Source organism: Malania oleifera, chromosome 2 (assembly GCF_029873635.1).
Source record: "Malania oleifera isolate guangnan ecotype guangnan chromosome 2, ASM2987363v1, whole genome shotgun sequence".
Lineage (NCBI taxonomy): Eukaryota > Viridiplantae > Streptophyta > Magnoliopsida > Santalales > Ximeniaceae > Malania > Malania oleifera.
The window spans coordinates 49,767,093-49,787,650 of NC_080418.1; the positions used below are offsets into that span (position 1 = coordinate 49,767,093).

The 20,558-nt window shown below is 33.1% G+C and overlaps 1 protein-coding gene across 4 annotated transcripts; it reads left to right on the forward strand.

Moving 5' to 3' along the window:
• Positions 1 to 10,362: 10,362 nt before the first annotated feature.
• LOC131148873 (uncharacterized) lies at positions 10,363 to 16,758 on the forward strand. 4 transcript variants are annotated; one of them, XM_058098822.1, is made up of 7 exons: positions 10,461 to 10,623; positions 12,436 to 12,500; positions 12,833 to 13,133; positions 13,263 to 13,711; positions 13,813 to 15,085; positions 15,233 to 15,379; positions 15,998 to 16,758. In XM_058098822.1, the coding sequence occupies exons 4-7, from the start codon at positions 13,661 to 13,663 to the stop codon at positions 16,615 to 16,617; spliced, it is 2,091 nt and encodes a 696-aa protein (XP_057954805.1). In that variant the 5' UTR covers positions 10,461 to 10,623; positions 12,436 to 12,500; positions 12,833 to 13,133; positions 13,263 to 13,660; the 3' UTR covers positions 16,618 to 16,758. The 4 variants fall into 4 exon arrangements, with proteins under 4 accessions (XP_057954807.1, XP_057954805.1, XP_057954806.1 ...); XM_058098823.1 differs by having other exon boundaries at positions 13,047 to 13,133; XM_058098821.1 differs by lacking the exon at positions 12,436 to 12,500 and having other exon boundaries at positions 13,047 to 13,133.
• Positions 16,759 to 20,558: the final 3,800 nt, after the last annotated feature.

Sequence of the window (20,558 nt, forward strand, 5' to 3'; positions counted from 1 at the left end):
GGAACGCATCCACCGGGGGAAAGTATCGTGAAATGAGGAACAAAGAGAGAAGGATGCAAGAGGTAAACTGTCAACGATTTGGGTGTAACCATTGACAACTTTAGGCAGTGCTTTAGGGAATTCTTCTCGAATTTAAACCGTTGATGGTTTGGCCTAAACTGTCGACGGTTACGCTCATAGACATCACGAATTTTCAATTCGAAGATCAATAAATTAGGAGTTTTTGAAGGATTTTCCTCCAGGTGATCTTTACAGAAGTGTTTTGGATATAGTAGAAGGCTTCTATACGCATAAGATTAGTATTTAATCATTATTATGTAACCTTAGTTTGCTCAGCTTGGTGTAAGATTCATTGTGATAGTGGAAAACAGCCGCTGCTCCCGTGGATGTAGGCAAATTGCCGAACCACGTAAACTCTTATGTCTTTGATTGTTGCTTTTGTTTATTTTCTTTATTGAGTGATTACTTGTTTAGTATAGTTCATCAATGAGTGATTGTCTTTCTTGTTCCATTGATTGTTTAGAGAGTTTGTGTGACGTCTTCCATTGCGCACACTCGACATCTACAATTGGTATCAGAGCGCCGATTGTTGTTTCAACCAACAGTGTTACTGCTCACTCACAGTGTTAACAATAAGTATTTATTTATATTAATATTTATATTGATAAAAAAATCTTGTATTGAATAAATATTGAAGCTACTGCTCACAACCTCACAATGTTAACAATAAATATTTGTTTTAATTTATATTGATATTGATAAAAAAATCTTGTATTGAATAAATATTGAAGCAATTTTTTTTTTTGTTGCGTCAAAAAATATATATTAGTTTTATGTACAATTAAAATTGATGTTTTAAATAAAGTTCAAATTTTCAGTTTATAACATTGTTGTACTAACTTAGAATTAGTTAATACACAAACTAATTGCAAGTTGTCATATACAACTTCAATTATTATGATACAAAATAAATTATTAATAAAATAATAATAAAATTATATTTGAGAATGGCGGATTATCCACCATCCACCATGAATTATTTGACCTGAATCCGCCTAATCTGCCACTTAAAAGAGTCAAATATGGATTATGATTTCTTCACCTAATAATCCGCTTAATTCGCCACGGATTATCCGACCTGGTCCCCTTTGCCAGGTCTAATTATTATTAGAGAATTCATTACAAATTTTATTATTAAGGAAGCGATTGATGAATTTGTTATAAAGGGGAAGTTTGACAAAATTACAAACTAAAAAAGAGATAAAAATTGAAGGATTGTGTCCACCGATGTATGGAAATTAATAGAGGAAGGGAGATTTTGTAAATGATTTGAAATGGGGTAATTAGGAGAGGTGCAGGCAAGATGGTGAGTGTGTTAACCCTATGGGTCATACCCTGTTTTGATTATTAACAAATACTCAGGTATTTAATGTCTGCCGAGTTGATGTGCAGGTTTATCTTGGCAGTATCATATGATGGCACTTGGAGACCTGAAGGCAAATGAATACCCTGAAGACCCTAGTTGTAATTTATTTGTTGTAATTTCTATTTGGGTCTGTAATAGTAATTAGGAGAACAAAGTTTGTAATATTTAATACATATCATGCATGTAGGAACTACAAGCTCAAAGACCTTAGAATGACTCTAGGTCCCTACACATCACTTGAAAATCAAATGACCATAGACTGACCATAGAGAACCGAATGCTATTAGGGCACCCTTCTGTCGACCTTCGGTTGATCGACGCCAAATTTTTTCGGTGTCCTCAAAAAGGGCCTAGAATGACCCTAGGACACCCACACATGCATATATATATATTTGGTTAAATGAAATTGGGTGACCACATAAGTAAAAAGGACCGAAATGCACTAAATATGCATGCTCGGTAAAGTACAAAAAACCTCCCGGTCGATCGAATCAAAATCGGGTCAACAGCTTGACCACAGCCCGGTCGACCGAGCCACGGCCAATATATTCCTCTCAGTCGACCGAACTCCATCTAAGTCAACACTTTGACCACCCGATCAACCAAGCCCAAATTGCATGCCAACGTCTTGGTCGACCGAGTTCCCACGTGTGAGAACTCAATTGTCCGGTCGACCGAACTACTCAGTTCAAAAGCTCTCGGTCGACCCAACCACGCTAAAAAAGGAAAATCACCTTTGGACACCATGTCCGGTCGACCGAACTTCTAGTTCATTTCTTACCCGGTCGACCGAACTTGCATAGCTCATTCAACCAAACCTGCTTTCGGTCGATCGGTACTCTCAGGTTGTCTCAATATTTTTACCATGGTTAAAAAAATAAAGCATGGTTAATTTGGTTAAAAAATTTTAAAACAATTATAATAATTTCCTATGTGTCATGGACGGCTATAATCATGGGGTAGTCTATATATACCCCCTCATTTGCAAGGATTAGCTATAGATTAGCAAAAGTAATTAGGAAAATTTCTCTCAAATATTTTATACCCCTTTTGCTATATACTCAACATTCCAAGCAAATTTTTATACACTCTCTTTGATTCTTCTTAGCAAAACCATCTTTGATAAAGAGAGCGTTTATTGTATTCTCTTCATTTGCATTATTATTACAACTTGAAAAGTGAATACATTTGTGTGTTTTCATACATTATTTTAAAGCTAATGTACTCTCTCATTTATTATTGTTGAAATTATTTTTAGAGAGTTAGCTTGAGTTTATCTCAGATTATTTCATTGATAAATACTATCTTGGGATAACTCGTTTAAGCTTGTGAATCTTGTATTATTGTTGCAAGTATTCAAAAGCTTGTTCTTGTGCTTTATGAAATATTTTTCAAACAAACTTGATTTCAAATATCTCTTGTGTTAGAATCTTGAGAAAATCATCTTAGAGATATTTTGATTACATTCTTTGAAAATCTTTGAAACCCTATTTGTAGTTGATATATATCTATATACAGTTTCAAAGATAGATTGCAAACACAGTTTCACACTTTGATTGCCTAGTGACATTATCTTGAGAGTTGTTGTATAATCTGCACTGAGCTTATAGTTCTTATCATATTGATGTGCATTGATTATTGTTTGTGCTTAACGGTACATATCAACTTATGTAAGAAGCATTTCTTTGTACGCAAAATTGTATTTCAAATTTATTGTATTCCAGGCACGGGCTTGAAGAGAGAGACTAACCCTGTTGAATAGTCCCAGACTGGCTTAGACTCGGTTATGAAAGTTAGGTGTGTCATCCTGTTAAGGCGTGTTGGTTGAGGTCAGCATTTTGAATTTACCTGGTTGTAATTGGTGTTATTCCACCCGTTAAGTGAGCCATTAGTGGAATCCTCGGGCTTGCGAGCTAGAGGCGAGAACGTAGGCACAATTGGTTGAACCACGATAACATATTGTGTGTGCTCTGTTTATATTTTTTGCAATTTATATTTCTACACGTGTATGTTATATTGTAAATGTTTCGCATGATTTAATTTACATAAGTTATATTTATCTGCGCATATTGGAACTGCATAGACAGACCCTAAGTTTGTGTAATACTGGTTGTTGGATTAGTTGAACTTAGCAAGAAATTTTAAAATTTCAATTCACCCCCTCTTGGAAATACACCAAAGTTAACAGAGTGAACAAAAATGGGAGGATTAATTCAATCACAAAATGATATAAATTATAATTGTTAATTCTCTTAAATTGGATAAATTATTCTATTAATTCCTGTCTTGAATTTTTAGAAATTAAAATTTTAATGAACAATATTTAAATTTCATTGGTAATATTTAACAAGTTAGTTTTGTAACAGTTAAAAGCATAAGTCCAAAAAAGAATGAAATATTTATATAGACACACATAAATATCACCTCTTTGACTTTAATTTAACTTAAAAGAGAATTAAAAAATGAAGGGCGTGGGTTTAAAGAAAATTAATGGTAAATTAAAGAAAAGTGAATGTGCTAATAAACATATATAATTTTGTATATAATATGATACTAGTCGGGCATGCGCAATATATGTGCTATGCTATTAATTTTCATGCACAATATATATGCTCTAATTGATTGACTGTGATTTTTTTGGGTATGATTTAATCGCACTCACTTCTAAAAAAAGAAAGAATTATTCATAAATAATTAAAAAATAAATTTTTTTATAGAATTGCAAATAAAAATAATATAAAAAGTGTTGATACCATTCCAAAAAAATTAAAACATTTTAAGAAAAATGCATAACATTTTAAAATTTTTACTTCTTAATTTTTATATACTCCTTCGTCACCTTAAGGACAATATCAAACTTGACTAACTTTTCTCTTCCTACAATTTAAATCCCCAAAATTAATTCAGCACCAAGAAACCGCTACATGTCTAAATATACCTAGTTATCATATTTTATCACTTAGTGCTTTTATTATCTTACTAATTATATAATTGATTTTTATAACATAATGAAAAAAAAAAAAACTTATATATGTTACTAAGTACATTTTAATAAACACTTTTACCTATTAAGAAATTATATTTGAGAAAAAGGAAATTTTTTAATTTCTTTCGACGATTTTCTAAAGAATACATACTTAGAAGAATATTTTTTATATATGTTCAACACTTCTTCAATTGTTCATAAATTAACAAACTATTCCAAAGTTATTTTAATGAAGCAAATTTGATACTGAATAATCAGCTCAAATTGAGTGAGATGACCATTAATTAACTCCTAAACAATCCAATGAATATTTAAATTTCAACATAAAATGCAAAATCATATGTGATTTTGGAATGTCTAATAAGAACTCCAAATGAGAGAGTCTTACTAGATAAACCCCCCCCCCTCCCATAATTGTTATAGGTGAGATAAAAAATACCTATTTACTCTTTGTTTTATCATTGAGATGCATGCATGACACAAACATAAAACCCGATGCATACAAACATTAAACATATAATGATCATGATAATACATTAAATTTAAGTAAAAATGATATCCAAAACATCCCCAAACTTCTAAAAATGTTTCTAGATTTTTTTTTTGGAATTTTTCAAGATTTCTCTATAATTTTTTAAGATTTTTAAGGAATTTATTTTAATTTTATTTATTTTTGGTATTTTTATTTTCTTAAAATTTTTTCTTGGTCCCTTGAGTCAACAATGACTCAAAGAATTTTTATTTATTTATTTTAATTTTTCTGATTTTTTCTATTTTTTTGAATTAAAAATGAATTAAGAAAAATCAATATTAAATAAAAAAAAATCAGAACGATTTAAGAAGTCAAATCGATTCAATTGGTTTGAATTAGATCATCGTCATCCTTAGGTTGACTTAGGTCAAATTGGGTTGGTCCGATGTAGGGAATAGAGGTAGAGGCGGGAAAACACATGTGATCACCACGGGTCGCCCATCTGTGGTGACACATGGTAGCCAACAGGTGGCTCAATTTTTATTTTTTTAAAACTCCGAAGAGGTGACACGTGGCACATCCCACATGGTAGATGGCGATTGGTGTGGGGGGTTTAGTTGGTGGATGAACTTATGTTTAGGTTGTGGGAGTTTGAGCTTATGGCAAAGGGGTTTGGTTTAATTAAATTAAACTATGAGTTTTTGGGCTTTTAATTTTATTTTTATTTTTAAGTTTGGGTTAGTTCAGGTTTAATGTGGGCTCAGGTTAGGTCTAAGTGGATTGAGTTAGACTTGTTAAATCAGGTACAATCGGATCAAATCTAGGATTAGGCTAAAAGATTGGACTTAGTATTTTTTGCTAAATTTTAAGATGTGGGTTGAGTCAATTGAGTTCCCAATTAGGGTAAATTGAGCTTGGGATTTTTGGGTCTTAGATGAGTCAATTGACCCAGGTGAAAGTTGACTTAGCCTCGGGTTGTTGGGTAGGACTCAATTCTTTGGATATGTTGACTTGGACCCAAGTTAAGGCAAGTTTGGATTTTTGGATTCGAGTTTGTGACTTGGATTTAGGTAGTTTGACCCAGGCTTTTCGTGTTTGATTTTTTGAATTCAAGTAAAAAATTTGGGACTGTCTTGAGATTTTGCGGGGGTTCTTTTAGGGATTTGTTTCGAGGATTTTTGGGAGTAATTTTGGGAATCTTGGGGAATTTTGCTTGTTCTATTTTTGGGTTTTGATTTAAACAATTAGGCCTATGCTAGCACAAACTAAGGATATTCCAAAATTACAAAATTATTTTTTGTCAAATCCAATTTCAATTTTCAAAATGCTATTTTTTTTTCAAAAAACCTGTCATTTAATTTAATCTTGAATTCAACAAGTTCTAATTTTTAAATACTCTATAACAATCATCCCAATCATAGCCAAATCGACACATGCTTTAGTTAAGATGAGACAGAGAGCATTTGGGTACTTATCTTTTAGGTTCTCATTTGCTTCTGCCTAAATTTCTTTCTGCTGCCTTTACACTTTCCTTTAATAATCTTCTTCTGTCAAAGTCTTTTCCAATTTTCTATCGTTCGATCTTCTATGAGCAACCACTATTTTGTTCCAATCTCTCTAACCTCTTTTGTCTTACTCTATTTTTTTTTTTTCCTCTCTTCCCTTAGCAATTCTCAATATTACTTTTTGTCTCTTCTTTTCTCAATATAAGAAATCATTCATCACAATTTCTCTTTGAGAAGCTCTATTTATAGACAAGAGGGGAAAAAATAACCAATCAATTTTGATTAATCAATTAATTTTAAAACAAATGATATTGATTGCTCTAAATTGATTGATTGATTTTTATATTTGGTTTTATTTGCATTCATTAATCTATTATTAACTAAAAACTCTTTTTTTTTTTTTTTTCGCCTGGTGTCTTGAGTTTACACACCATGCTAATCTCACGCCTACGCTAGTTGTGCCCTCGACTAACACGTAGGAGGTAAATTGCAGATGTGCGCTATAGGCGGCAGGGTTCGAACCCTAGACTTCACCTTTGTCCAAGACCGTCTGATGCAAGTCCTTACCACCCAAGCTTATGCCCAAGGGCCTAAAAACTCTCTCTTTTGATGTGTGTGTAGGTATAACATTGGGAAGCTAGCCCACTAAAATGGAGCTATTTTTTAATTTTTTTTAAAAGTTTCATGTATTTATCATTATAATATTGTTTCTGATTTTTTTTATTGTACTAATGAATATTACAAAATAATCTACTTTATACATGTTTGAATCGGGTGGTGAGAATGAGCGAAATGAGAGATCGTGCCTAGGTGAAGACCCTAGAGGACATAAAAATTAAAACATACCTAATTGAATAAAAATAAAATCTAAGGTTTTGCTAGATGAAACTCCAAATGTTGGCTTTTTGAGTCCAATCATCATTTTTTATTCTGACAAACTACAACATCTCATGTTTGTGCTTAGCGAATGAACAGGTTAAACCTTAGATAGCACAAGTGATGATGAAGTGTGGAAGTCAAGACAGAACTTAAAAATCACATTATATTGGGCATTTCATGGACTTACAACGAGTAAGGACCAAAAACTTTATTATGTTTAAGTTGTAATAGTAAAATAGGTTTATTTGTGCATGCATTACATTTGATTTACATTGAAACTTATCAAGACCTAAGCTGACCATAGGAATCCCTTAACTGAACAAAAACCTCTCATACTTAAAGTTAAACATTCTCTCAAAAGGTTTGAAATATTTTTAAACACAAGATAAGGCCAAAACTAAAATTTATGAAGGCCTCGCCGACTGACCTTCCACAGTTTATCTGGCTCGGTCGACCAACACGGGTATAGGGACTCATCTAATAAAGGCTCGGCAGGCTGACCCTCACACAACATTTTTAGCTCGGCAGACCGAAGGACACAAATGTCTTTTACATGGGCTCGGTAGACCAATCCTTTTCTAACGTGCTAAGCCCAGCCGGCCGACCTCCTAGCCCGGTTGACCGATTCGTCATGGTCGGCTTGCCGAACTAACGAAGGTTTGTGAAATCGCCTTAGGTCGGCCAACTGAACCTCGGGCCAGCAAACCGAACCTCTCGGGTAGTTCAAATTTTGAGCCTATAACAGCTAGAAAATTTAAATTTTAATATTTATTTATTGCCCAATGGTCACCTAATAGCCATATTGGAAGTTTGACTATAAATACAAGTCCAAACCACTTTGCAAATGTTAGAGACATATACCAAAAACTCAATTCATTATTCTTTGATTGTTTCTCCCATTTTACACTCCACTTTCAAAGATCAATCTCACTCTTCCCATATTTCTCCCTTTGAAAAATATTTTTGAGAAATCTTAGAGTTTATGCAAGTTGGCCTTGAGTATTTATTCACTCAATATATTTTGCTTGAGAGGTCTCTTGTTCTTTAAGATTTCAAAGATCAAATCATTTTCTCCAAAACACTCCAAAACATTCCTTATTTTGAAAAATATACTTTCTTGGAGAAAATTTATTTTGAGTTATATTGGAAGGGACTTGAGCTAGTATTCAACTTCATATATTTGGCTCGAAAGTCCTAATTGATTTTTGCTACTAATCTCAAAGATTAGATTCTCCTATACGATTCATCAATTGAAAATTATTTGTGGAGAATTTCTTTGAGCACATCAAGAGTGCTTTGAGCAATATAGTCATTTATATATCCTTTGCTTGAAGAGCCTTTTGTAATTTGATTTTATACAAGGTCAGTCCTAAAAAGTATTTTTCCAAAATTCTCAGACTAAATTTGAAAAACATTTTTGAGAGAAAATTTCATACTCTATAGAGCTTCATTTGTAAATCATTTGAGAGTGCACTGTGCTTATCATTGTACATCATCTGCTTGTTGTAGAAACATTCTATTTGTACACAAAATTTTATTATTGTTGTATTCCTGGCGTATGGTCGGAAGAGGATTGTACTGTCTTGTAAAGTGCACTGGATTGGTTCAGACTCGGTTAGGAGAACTAGGAGCACCGTCCTATAAGGTGTGGTTGTAGGTTGTGGCTCAGTCCCGAAATTTGAGTTGGAGAGTCTTCGCCTTGTAAGGAGAGGTTGTAATTGACATCACTATTTTCGTATCCTTTTTACATTCCATATTTGCATGCTTACACTTATCTGTTGATATTACTGTTTTAGTGCTTAAATATTATATTGTGATTTATTGGGAGATACTGAAACTGTGATACTTGCATAATTTATTTAAACGTTAATATATTTGCTAGATTAATATTTGATTATACCGACCCAAGGTTTTGATATACTGTTGTAATAGATAGCTTGACCTATAATTCTTTTTTTTAAAATATCCAATTCACCCCCCTCTTGGGATTACACCAAAAACCAAACCAAACAAAATGGAGTGTCTACAACTAGCAAAATGTAAAATATTATTGGGTCTGTCAATATAAAGCCAAAATTAATTAACCTTATGTTTGGGAAATTCTTAGATTTGGATCTGTATTAGATTCACATAAGATGTAAAATAAAATTTTATTGAATTTTGTTCAAATTCATCCAAATTTAAAATTCAAAATCTATGCTTTCAAATGCAGCGTTAGTATATTATAAATATGTCAGTGAGTTTTTATAACTTTAAGACTTTCTTTAAATATTTGTGTATTTTATGTTTGGTTAAAACATTAACAGCAAATAACTAATCATTTTTGGCTTAGTTCTCCGCCTTTCGGTGACTTTTTAAAATGACCTTCTAAAAAATCAATAAAAAAGAATTGATTGATATTGTTGTAAAAATTATTTGGCGATAATGTAAAAAATAAGTTATTATACAAAAAAAAGTTAATTTTAAATGTTAATTAAAATTTTTTAAAGTGTCGAAAAGCATTTAAAACAACTACAATGACATATAGTTTTTGAAAATGTAACTAATGCATCTATAATTTTGTAACATTTAAAAATTTCAAATTCATACCTTATAAAAAATGTATAATTATATTGCATTTAACAAGATGATTTTTTAATTTTAAATTTAAATTTATGAAATTTAATATAATTCTATATTATATTTTATTAAATCCACACAAATTCAATTCAAGGCATCTCTCCAACATAGGGTTAATGTATTAATAGTTTTGTAAAATTTTAAAAAATTAAAGACATCTTAAAAAAAAATTGTTGAGAAAAAATGGATTTTAATTGTATAAAAATTTTCAAATTTATAAGATTTTATTAACAAACGCATTGTCATCTCTGAGCCGCGAAAGCACAGGTCTGTGACAATAACATTCCTCCCTACAAACATTCGTCCCGAAAACCACTGATTTCGCGGTAATGTACACGACGCCATGCTACAATTGGCAGAGGAGGGGATAAGATAGAGGCAACCACACCGTTGTGATTCTCTATTCCGCACTCTCTCCCAATAAAAACCTCTATCTTTCCCAAAGTCAGAATATGTTCCCTCCATTATTACCCTGAAAAATGTAGCAAACTCCCATATTGACATTCACTTTTGTGAATATATAATTAATTAATCATTGAAGGGAGAATTTACTGGGGCAGCTAGAAAATCAGGGCCGTCGATTTTCTTATAAATCGGAGCCAACCACCTCTAGGGTTAAGCGCTGGGTTGAGCTTCCTTCTGTGCCGTTCATTATACCGAAATAAATCTGGTCTGGTCTTATTTTTCTTTGCTTTTTGGAAGCAGAAGGCTTTCGTCGCAATCTGGCTAGAAAGAGGTCAGATCTCAATCTCTCCATGGCATTTCTCTCATGCTCGTTGCTTCCGTCTTGTTTTTGTTAAAGATTTCTGTTTTCCTGGCTCCAAAACATTTCTTTCTTGTTTCTGAAATCTTTTTTTGGGATTTATAGGATTCTTCTTCTTCTTCTTCTTCTTCACTTTTTTTTAAAAAAAATTTTTTAAAATAATTTTCTCTTGATTTGAGTTGGCCTTCAATCAGGTTTTTGGGGCAGTGGGTCTATACGCATGCACACATACATCAACCACCTCTTTTATTTATATTTTGTGTAGAAATTTATGTTAATCGATTTAATTATCCTTATAATGTTTATGTGACTCTCTAAAATAATTGCTCGATTGGTATGTTGTGGAAGACAATTACTTGGGTGTATTGTGATGAACAAATTTTAAATTTTTTTCATATTGTGTAGCTCAAATGAATGCTATAAAATTTCATTCGATAGATGAATAGGTCTAGGGAGCTATCTTATATTATTTTTGTTCTCTCCTTGCTATAGTTAAATGCTCTATGCAGAATGTGGAGAAATATATGGAGCCTTGATTCACTGAATTCTTATTTCTATTATTCCATATGATTACCATTTTTTTTAAGGCTTGACATCACTTTCTATCCGCTTGCAAAATGTTTGGTTATGAGAAGTTCAGCAGAAGCAAATCAAAATTTGGATCTTAAGACATATTGGGGTTGTAGTGGTTGTCGTTTGACTTGAAGTATTTTTGTTTCTTTTTATTTTCTTATCAATGTTTTTTAAAGTTGCATCAGTCTTGAATGGTTGGTCAGTCCGGTCATTCAACTTGTTCTTGTTCGACCACTAACTCATCTTTGATGAGTTTTCTATATTATCTATACCCTTAATTCAGTAAAATATGTCATTTTTTCATTCTGCGATTTTTGTCCATTATGTTCCAAAAATGTCAGTCCTATTTTTACAAATTTCAGTTGAAAATGAAAAATTTACTTAAGGATACCTTAGTAAACATAAATCCTACCCTTGACTACAATAACCACTCGTGATTAAAAATAACCACACGTCTCTCCTCAGCATTTGTACATGCACTGCACATACTATTCATGACTACCAAAATCTTGAAGCATGTACATTGTGTGTGCCCATGACTAATCTATAATGTTAAAATGCACACATAACGCATATACCACGTAGAATTTGAATTAAAATGATAATTTAATTTTTAAATGCAAATTGTATGCAAACCAGTCAAACTGGTTTAGTTTTAAATGGTTTAACTGTGTCTTGATTGGTGTTTATCAAATCTGGTTTTAGAGCTGAAGCGGACTGATCGGATTCACAGACTGTCCAGTCCATTCCAGTTTCTAGAGCACCATTTCTTGTGGTTTTGCTGCAGTTAAACAAAGTATTAATTTTTTTCTCTCCCTAAAATGGGGCTAATTGTTCAATTCATATGTTTTGGTAGACAATAAATTGGGTGTAATCGTGATAAACCAATTTCTAATTTTTTTTAATATTGTGTACCAATTCAATGTTGTTGGAATGATATATTGATAGGATTAGAGCCATCTGGTATTATTTTTGTGATGTTGAATGGTTCTTCACTTGATAGGGTTGATGTTCTATGCAGAACTCAGAAATATATGGAGCTTTGATTCATCGAATCCTTATTTCTATGTGATTTGCATTCTGTGTTTTAGACTTGATTGGGTTTTATATCCATCTGGATCTTATGGTAGATTAGGATTGAAGTGGCTGTTGTATGACTTGAAGTATTGTCGCTTCTTTTATTTTCTTATCTATGTTTTTAAAATGGACCAGTTGGTGAATGGGTAGGCTAGTTCAATGGATCCAATCACACTGGTTCAACCATTGAATCATCTTTGGTGAGTTTTCTATATTGTTTATAATAATAAAATACACATATAACATATATTTGTCATAAAAATAATTTTCAAATGCAAATTATATGCAAACCAGACTAACTGGTCTAATTTTTAACTGGGTTTTGACAGGTTTTTATTCCAGTTTTGAAGGTTAAATTAGACTGTTTTGATTCCTAGTCAGTCCAGTCCAGTCCAGCTTTTAAGAACACTGTTATGCGTGATTTTTTTGCAATTAAACAAAGTGTTCACCTTTTTCTCTCCCCAAATTGTTTTGCTGCAGCTGCAATTAAACAAATTGTTAAACTCTCTCTCCCTAAAATGTTTTTCTGCAGCGTTTTTTGTAGGTTTTCTATTGAACATGGGCAAATCTTGCATTTAGTGCATGTGTTTAGAAGAGATTTGATTAATTGGTGGGTGGTTGGAATATGAAAGTGCGACCCCCGACCTCCCTTTTTTTTTTTCTCCTTAATCATATGCATTGGTTGCTAGAAGTTTCAATTGTTTTGAGCATGTTTGCTGAAACTTTGTGGCGGTTGTCCTCATCAGTGGGTGAGAGTAATCCCTCAAGCATGAGCAGATGGCCCACGCACCCATGTACCCTGGGGAATTCATCCAGGGGCGAATCAAACTTAGGTCTGCTTCTTGACGCATGGTCCTCTTCTGACCTTGCTACACCCAGGGGTGCAGTTATGTGTTTGTCATTTGACTTGAAGTATCTGCTTCTTATGTAATTCTAATCTCATTATTTTGCTCTATTTTCAGGCAATTGTCTCTTATACATGTTTTGGTTTGGCTTTTATTAGTCGACAAAGATTTTCTTTCACTCTGGCCGCTGCAACAAAGTTAAGCTCTTCTCGCACCTCAACGTGGGTGTGGGCTAATAATGATAGTGCGATTTTACTCTGTGTTCTGAGGCGTTCAAGATCATCACACATTTGGAGATTGTGTCGTGTTTCAGAGGGCTTGTTTGTGGATTATGGCTAAGGTCAACATTAGCTAGAGTCCCAATACGCTTCATAGTAGCTGTCTGCATATCTTAGCAAAACTAGGTCTTTATTTCAGGCTTCTGGCGCACATGAGCAGAATAGTTGGAGATTATTTGTTTTTTCCTGTATCAAGATCGACTCTGTTTGAATGACACACTGCTTCATATAATCACGATGGTTAGGTTTTCATGCTTCAATGCTCACGTTCATTCCCACAAACCAAAGGTAAGTGGTTGAATCAGTTGAGGCTCTCGATGTTAACTTTATGTCATTAGGTGAATTGGCTGTGGGTTTCTTCTGACTCTGCATTTACCTCGTTTAACCAGAGATCATTTCAACCACCTGCTGAAGCAATGCAGAAGACATTGGAAGATTGTCCTCAAAATCAAGTCCTCAAGGATTTAACTAACCCTGCCAGCTTAAATAAGAGCACTCAAAAAGAAAGTCATTTGAGTAACACCAGCACGCTTGTTGCATGCTCCTCTTCTGTTGAGCGTCGTTGGAAATCTGAAGAAATTAACAGCAAACATGATATTGAAAGTGATGTAGAGGTCCATCAGACATGCAATCTTAAGAAAAGTATTTCTCTAGGAAGTGAACTGGACCGGGAAGGCAGGGTCTCTTGCAGCAACATCACTGAGAATGAGATGGACCAAGGATATTTTTGTGATGATGCCCTTGAGCACAATGGGTTAGTGGTGCCAGTTGGCAGCAAGGACCCAGGGACAAGCCTGCTCAATCAGTCTCAAGAAGTTCTTCCTTCAGAGTCTCCTCAAGTGAGTTCTGATATGGTGAATAATGAGTCAATTTTCTCTATTGGAGATGCACAAAATCTTGAAAAAGAAGGCTACAAAAATACTGATCCCCTGTTATCTCACGAGTGTAACGGTGATTCCAGCGAACATATGTCTTGTACCCGACCTGTGATCATAAAATCATCTTCAATGCCCAATATTGGTACTCATGCACCAACTTCTGGAGATTGTTCTCCTTTTAAATACTCCGGGCCTTACTGTAGGTCTTTTGAAGACCTAAATGTTCTGGAAATGAGACACAGAGAGGATGTATTCCACGAGGTTGGATCACAAGGGATACAAGACCGAGGAAGGGAGATCGTCTCCTGTAAGATTGACAAGAATAATTTTGAAATTCCTATCGAGGATGGGGTTGAATCTTATAATTATGTTGGTTCAGCAAGAGACTGGATAGTGCCGGTAATGGAAGAGGTAAACATGATGAAAAGCTTTAAAGGCGGACTTTTGGAGAATCAATGGGATGGGTTGCCAAGCAGGGAATTTAAAATCAAGCGAATTGAGGAATGGGTAATGGATCTTCAGCACTGTAGTCCCTTGGAAGAAACAAATGAATCAATACATGACAACGATCAAGTGAAGAGAGTTTCTAGTGCTGTGAATAGTTTTACAGCTGCAAAGTTGGACTCCAAGGATACTCCTGGCATGGAAGCAGCAAAGCAATATATTTCTTCCTTGAGTGCAGCAGCCACCACAGCTCAGTTGGCAAATAATGGGTTGGTTGTTGTTCCATTTCTTAGTGCTTTTGTAAGCCTAAGAGTGCTTAATTTATCAGGGAATGCCATAGGTTTGCATCTTTGACATCCTAGCCTCTGTAGTTTTATTTATTTATTTAATTATAATTTTTGCTTGATTAATATAACCTTGCATTCGTGGAACCTGAGTCAACTATTTCATTGTCCTGTTCGGTCATCTGTCTGCAAACTCATTGCAGTGAGGATAACAGCTGGCGTTCTTCCCCGAGGACTCCACATGTTGAATTTGTCTAAAAACAATATCTCCACCATTGAAGGATTACGTGAACTTAATCGCCTTCGTGTATTGGACCTCAGCTACAACCGGATATTCAGGATTGGACATGGTATGGAAATTTCTGGAATGCATATTATAATTGTTACTTTTCCCATTTCCATCTCTTTCTGACTTCTGAGAGCATTTTCCTTCACCATAATGTTTTTGTTGCACTAGCTTCTTGACTGCTTGTCCTCGTATGTATTCCCATATATTGCAGAATAATGAAGTTGTCATTGAGCATAAATTATGATTGATTTCTTTCACAGCCTTCATGAATTTGATGCTGTACACTGTGTTTACTACAATTGACTGGAAAAAGTAAATGTGAATAATTTTATTTTTATAAATTGTTCTTTGCATTGTTTAGTATAAATTTATGGTTCAAGTTCGCCAGGATTGTGTTTTAATATACTCAAGAGAAGTATCTGTGAGCTGCATGTGCAGAAACTTTTCATGAAGTGAATTTAGTTGGAATCCCTAACAAGTTAATAGTATCATTGAACTACGCAGCTTATGAATATATATATATATATGTATGTTAAAGCACCATTGCACCACTAAACCTGGACTTGGAGATTGGGGTTAGTCTACGTGAAATTTCAATGTGATACCCTTTCCTTTTTATTTTAGTGTAATTTATTAAATCCCATGATTGATCTGCTATTGTTGGCTTGATTGTTTGAAGGCCTTGCCTCTTGCTCCTCTTTAAAGGAGTTATATTTAGCCGGAAACAAAATCAGTGAGGTTGAAGGTCTTCACCGTCTTCTGAAACTGAATGTCTTGGACTTGCGTTTCAACAAGATCTCCACAGCAAAGTGCCTTGGCCAGCTTGCAGCAAATTACAATTCTTTGCAAGCAATCAGCTTGGAAGGAAACCCAGCACAGAAGAATGTGGGAGATGAACAATTGAAGAAACAATTGCAGAGCCTTCTTCCCCATCTTGTTTATTACAATAGGCAGCCTATCAAAGTTGGCACTTTCAAGGATAATGCTGATCGATCAACTCGCTTGGGCATTAATGCCCATGATCGCAGCCTTAGATCGGAGCACAAGCCCACGAGGAAGGGTACCCATGGTTCAGCTCCTTACAAGGTATCTTCTTTATCAACTCATGGTCGTAAAAGTCAAGCAGTAGATTCCCCAAAACAGACCAAGCGAAGACATGGACGCCTGCCCCCAAGTGGAACCGGAGCTACTATGCATCACCAGCATCATTTATTTGATTTTGGCAGCAAACTTTTAAGTATGAGACCAGATTTCTCAATTCATAGAAGTCGAAGTGAGGGAACTCTAGGAGCTTTGTGAAGCATCACGTTCTCTATTCATAGCTGTTTGAACAAGCAATTATATATGAACTCTTTGTTTGAGCTTCTTTTGTATGTTTTTCTGATTCTGAAGGCGGCACAAATGTCTGTTCAAATAAAATTCTGGGTAAATTTCTAAGCAGCATTTTTTTATTGCTATTGACAATTGAGTACTATTGCTATTGACAATTGAGTCGGCATTATACAATTAAAATTTCTGCACGGCGGCAGGATAAAAAAGACCTCAACTGTTTTCTTTCCCACACAATGATCTAGAATACAGCACCCAGGTTTCTCTCAAATACAACCTCAACTGCGATTGATAAAAAAAAGTCTCAGCTCTTGTTGCTAGGCGAGAGAAATGTAATGAACAAGTCTCGACGACCCAGGCCCCAAATGAACTGTTTGAACTTTACCGTAGTCAAGCTTATTAATTAAATTTTTGATTGAGCTTGAACTCAAGCTGATTTAAATATATACTTAAACCTTATGTATGCAAAAGAATGAGCTGACGAGTTCCTATTGAGTTGAGCTATTGAGATGTACTCATGATTGCGAATATTTTAGTGAGCATAAATCTGAGTCTACTAAAAGAGTTTGACCAAGCTTGTAATTGAGTAATTTATGAACTGAAATGGGTCAAATTCGTTCATGTTTAGGTTTGAATCATTTACTAAACAAGTTTCAAAGTTGAGATTTATTTAATGAACAAGATTAGATGAGTTCTTATTGAGCCTAATGCGTGAATCAGTCGTTAACAACTCAGTTTTGTTTACAGTCAAGTTGCCTGGAGTACACATGGAAAAGAATGGACCTGGGGTAGTTCTAAGCTCTTCTAAAAGCCCAAACTTCAACGCCTTTAACCCCAAACGGGAAGAAGACTTGAAATGGAATCAAATCACAGGAATGAAATTGCATTCTTATGTATAGTTTGAGGAATTAATAATCCCGCGAATGGCGAATCACGATTCTAGTCCAGATAGGCTGTAATCGATCTTCATTCCATAGAATTAGAGTCATTTTATAATAAAAAAAAATCTAAAGACAACAACAAATGCTAATAATACTAATTATTATTACTATTATAGTAAAAATATTAACAACTAATGGTAATTGCAATAACAAAAAATAATATTTATTATTTTAAAGTAATAATAACAACAAGAAGAATGTTAATAATAAAAAAAGACCAAAATAATTATTATTATTTTAAGGATAGTAATTATTATAAAAATAATAACAACTAATAATAAATACAATAAAAATAATATTTATTATTGTAAAACAATAATAACAACAAGACAAATAAAAATAAAAGAAAGGAAAAAATAATAATAATTATTGTAAGGATAATAATTATTATAAAATTAATAAAATAGTAATAACCACAATAAACAATAATAATTACTATTATGAAAATAATAAAAAATAATCAAAGAAAAACAACAATAAATAATAATACGAATTGTTATTATTAATATGAAAACAATAACAACTAATATTAATTACAATAACAATAATAATAATTACTAATAATAATATTTATTACTATTAAAATAATAATTAAAATAATAATAACAACAAGAACATTATAATTAATAAAAAGGGCGAAAATAAAAATAATTATTATTTTAAGGATAATAACAATAATAAAAATAATAAAAAATAATATCAACTAATAATAACTATGATAAAAGAATAATATTTATTATTGTAAAATAATAATAACAACAAGAACAATAATTTTGAAAAAAGGAAAAAAATAATATAATAATTTTATGGATAATAATTATTATAAAAAGCTAAAAATGGTAATAACAAAAATAAATAATAATAAAAAATAATAATCAAACAAAAACAACAACAACAACAACAATAGTTATAAAATATGTAGAAAAATAAATAAATAGAGATGAGACATAAATTTACCTGGTTCGGCTATGCCTACTCTATGGGCGGATGAAATCAAAACTTTACTATCACGGGAGAAATTACTATATGATATAGATATGACCTTATATAAAATATCTCTCCTTATTTCTTTTATATCTCTCATCTTTCTTTCTACTCCTATCTTTCTCTCTTCTTCTTTTCCTACTCCATTGGTTATGTTGGAGGATGTATTTATAGCCTTCACAAGTTAGCTAATGCTAACTTTATTAATGCAAACATATGTGACAAGTTCATAGGGATATGAATTAGTGCAAACATATAGGCATGTTCATAGGGATATGAATTAGTGCAGACATATAGGCATGTTCATAGGGATATGAATTAGTGTAGACATATAGGGCAGGTTCATAGGGATATGAATTAGTGTAGACATATAGGGTAGGTTCATAAGGATATGAAAAGGTGGACAAGATATGGATGGATGATAGTCACACTCATCCATTCATAACACTTCCCCTTGGTTGTCACTTATACATTAACTCCTTATGCTAAGATCTTTAAGATGCCTCATTCCGATAAGATGAACCAATTTATTGAATGTTGTAGGAGACAAAACTTTGGTGAACAAATATGCTAGATTATCTCTTGATTGGATCTGCTGAACATCTATATCACCATTCTTCTGGAATTCATGTGTATAGAAGAATTTTGGAGAGATATATTTTGTTCTGTCACCCTTTATGTAATTTTATATGAAGATAACGCTGCATGTATAATTCAAAATTCTTAGATATGAGAGATCATTAATATGAGCCACATGCATTCTCTACTAGCTTCATAGGTACCTAGTATTTCAGAATGATTGGAGGATATTGTTGTAATCGTTTGCTTTATTCTCAAATAGCATTGAATGTGTTTAATTTCATTCTAGTGTCGTCGAGTAGGAGTAGAGTTATATCTTATTAGTAGATTTACAACAAATGCAATGTCGGGTCTTGTACACTTTTCCAAATACATCAAAAAGCCTACAACACTTAAATGTGCTACTTCAGGACCAAATAACTCCTCCTCCTCATCATGAGGTAGAAATGGACTTGCACCATCATTGGAGATTCCAAATGATGAACTTTGTCCATATAGAATCGCCTTAATACCTTTTCGGTATATATAGATTGATGAACAAAATTTTCGCCATTTACATGTTCAATCTCAAGACACAATTTTGTCTTTCCTAAATCTTTCATCTCAAATTCTGCCATTAAATAATTAGCAGTTTCAGTGAACTCTTCAGGAGTCCCAACTAAATTCAAATCATCAGCATAAATAAAAATTATAACAAATTTGGATTTTGATATTTTAATAAAAACGCATGGGCAAATTGGATTATTTATGAATCACTCTTTCACGAGGTACTCACTTAATCAATTGTACCATATGCGTCCAGATTACTTTAGTCTATATAAAGAACATTGGAGTTTAATTGAATATAAATTTCTAAGTTTTTCTTCAGGCAATTTAAATCCTTCAAGGATTTTCATACAAATTTTATTATCCAACGATTCATATAGGTATGTTGTTATTATGTCTATAAGGCGCATGCTCAATTGTTTAGCGATTGCTAGCCCAATTAAAAATCTGAAAGTGATTTCGTCTATTACGAGAGAATATGTCTCCTCATAATTAATTTCAGGTTTTTGGAAGAAACCTTGCGCCACAAGTCTTGCTTTATATCAAGTAATTTCATTATTTTCATTCTACTTGCGCACAAATACCCATTTGTATCCAACAAGTTGGACATCTTCTGGTATCTGGACTACAGGTCCAAAAACTTCTATTTTTGATAAAGTTTAATTCTAATGTGATAGCCTCTTTCCATTTTGGCCAATCACTTCTATATTGACATTCATTAACAGATTTAGATTCAGGATCCTCATTACTTTTGATAATGTTAGTAGTTACCGCATATGCAAATGTGTTGTTGACAACAACTTTATTTTAATCCCACATTTCTCTCGTATAATGAATTGAGATCTCATTATTATTTCCAAG

Bases quoted from the DNA above. Each gene is read 5' to 3' on its own strand.
- LOC131148873 (XM_058098824.1), top strand. From the start codon at position 13,661: ATGGTTAGGTTTTCATGCTTCAATGCTCACGTTCATTCCCACAAACCA. The intron at 15,086-15,232 runs GTTTGCATCTTT...AACTCATTGCAG, and splicing joins TTTATCAGGGAATGCCATAG to TGAGGATAACAGCTGGCGTT. The intron at 15,380-15,997 runs GTATGGAAATTT...GATTGTTTGAAG, and splicing joins GATATTCAGGATTGGACATG to GCCTTGCCTCTTGCTCCTCT.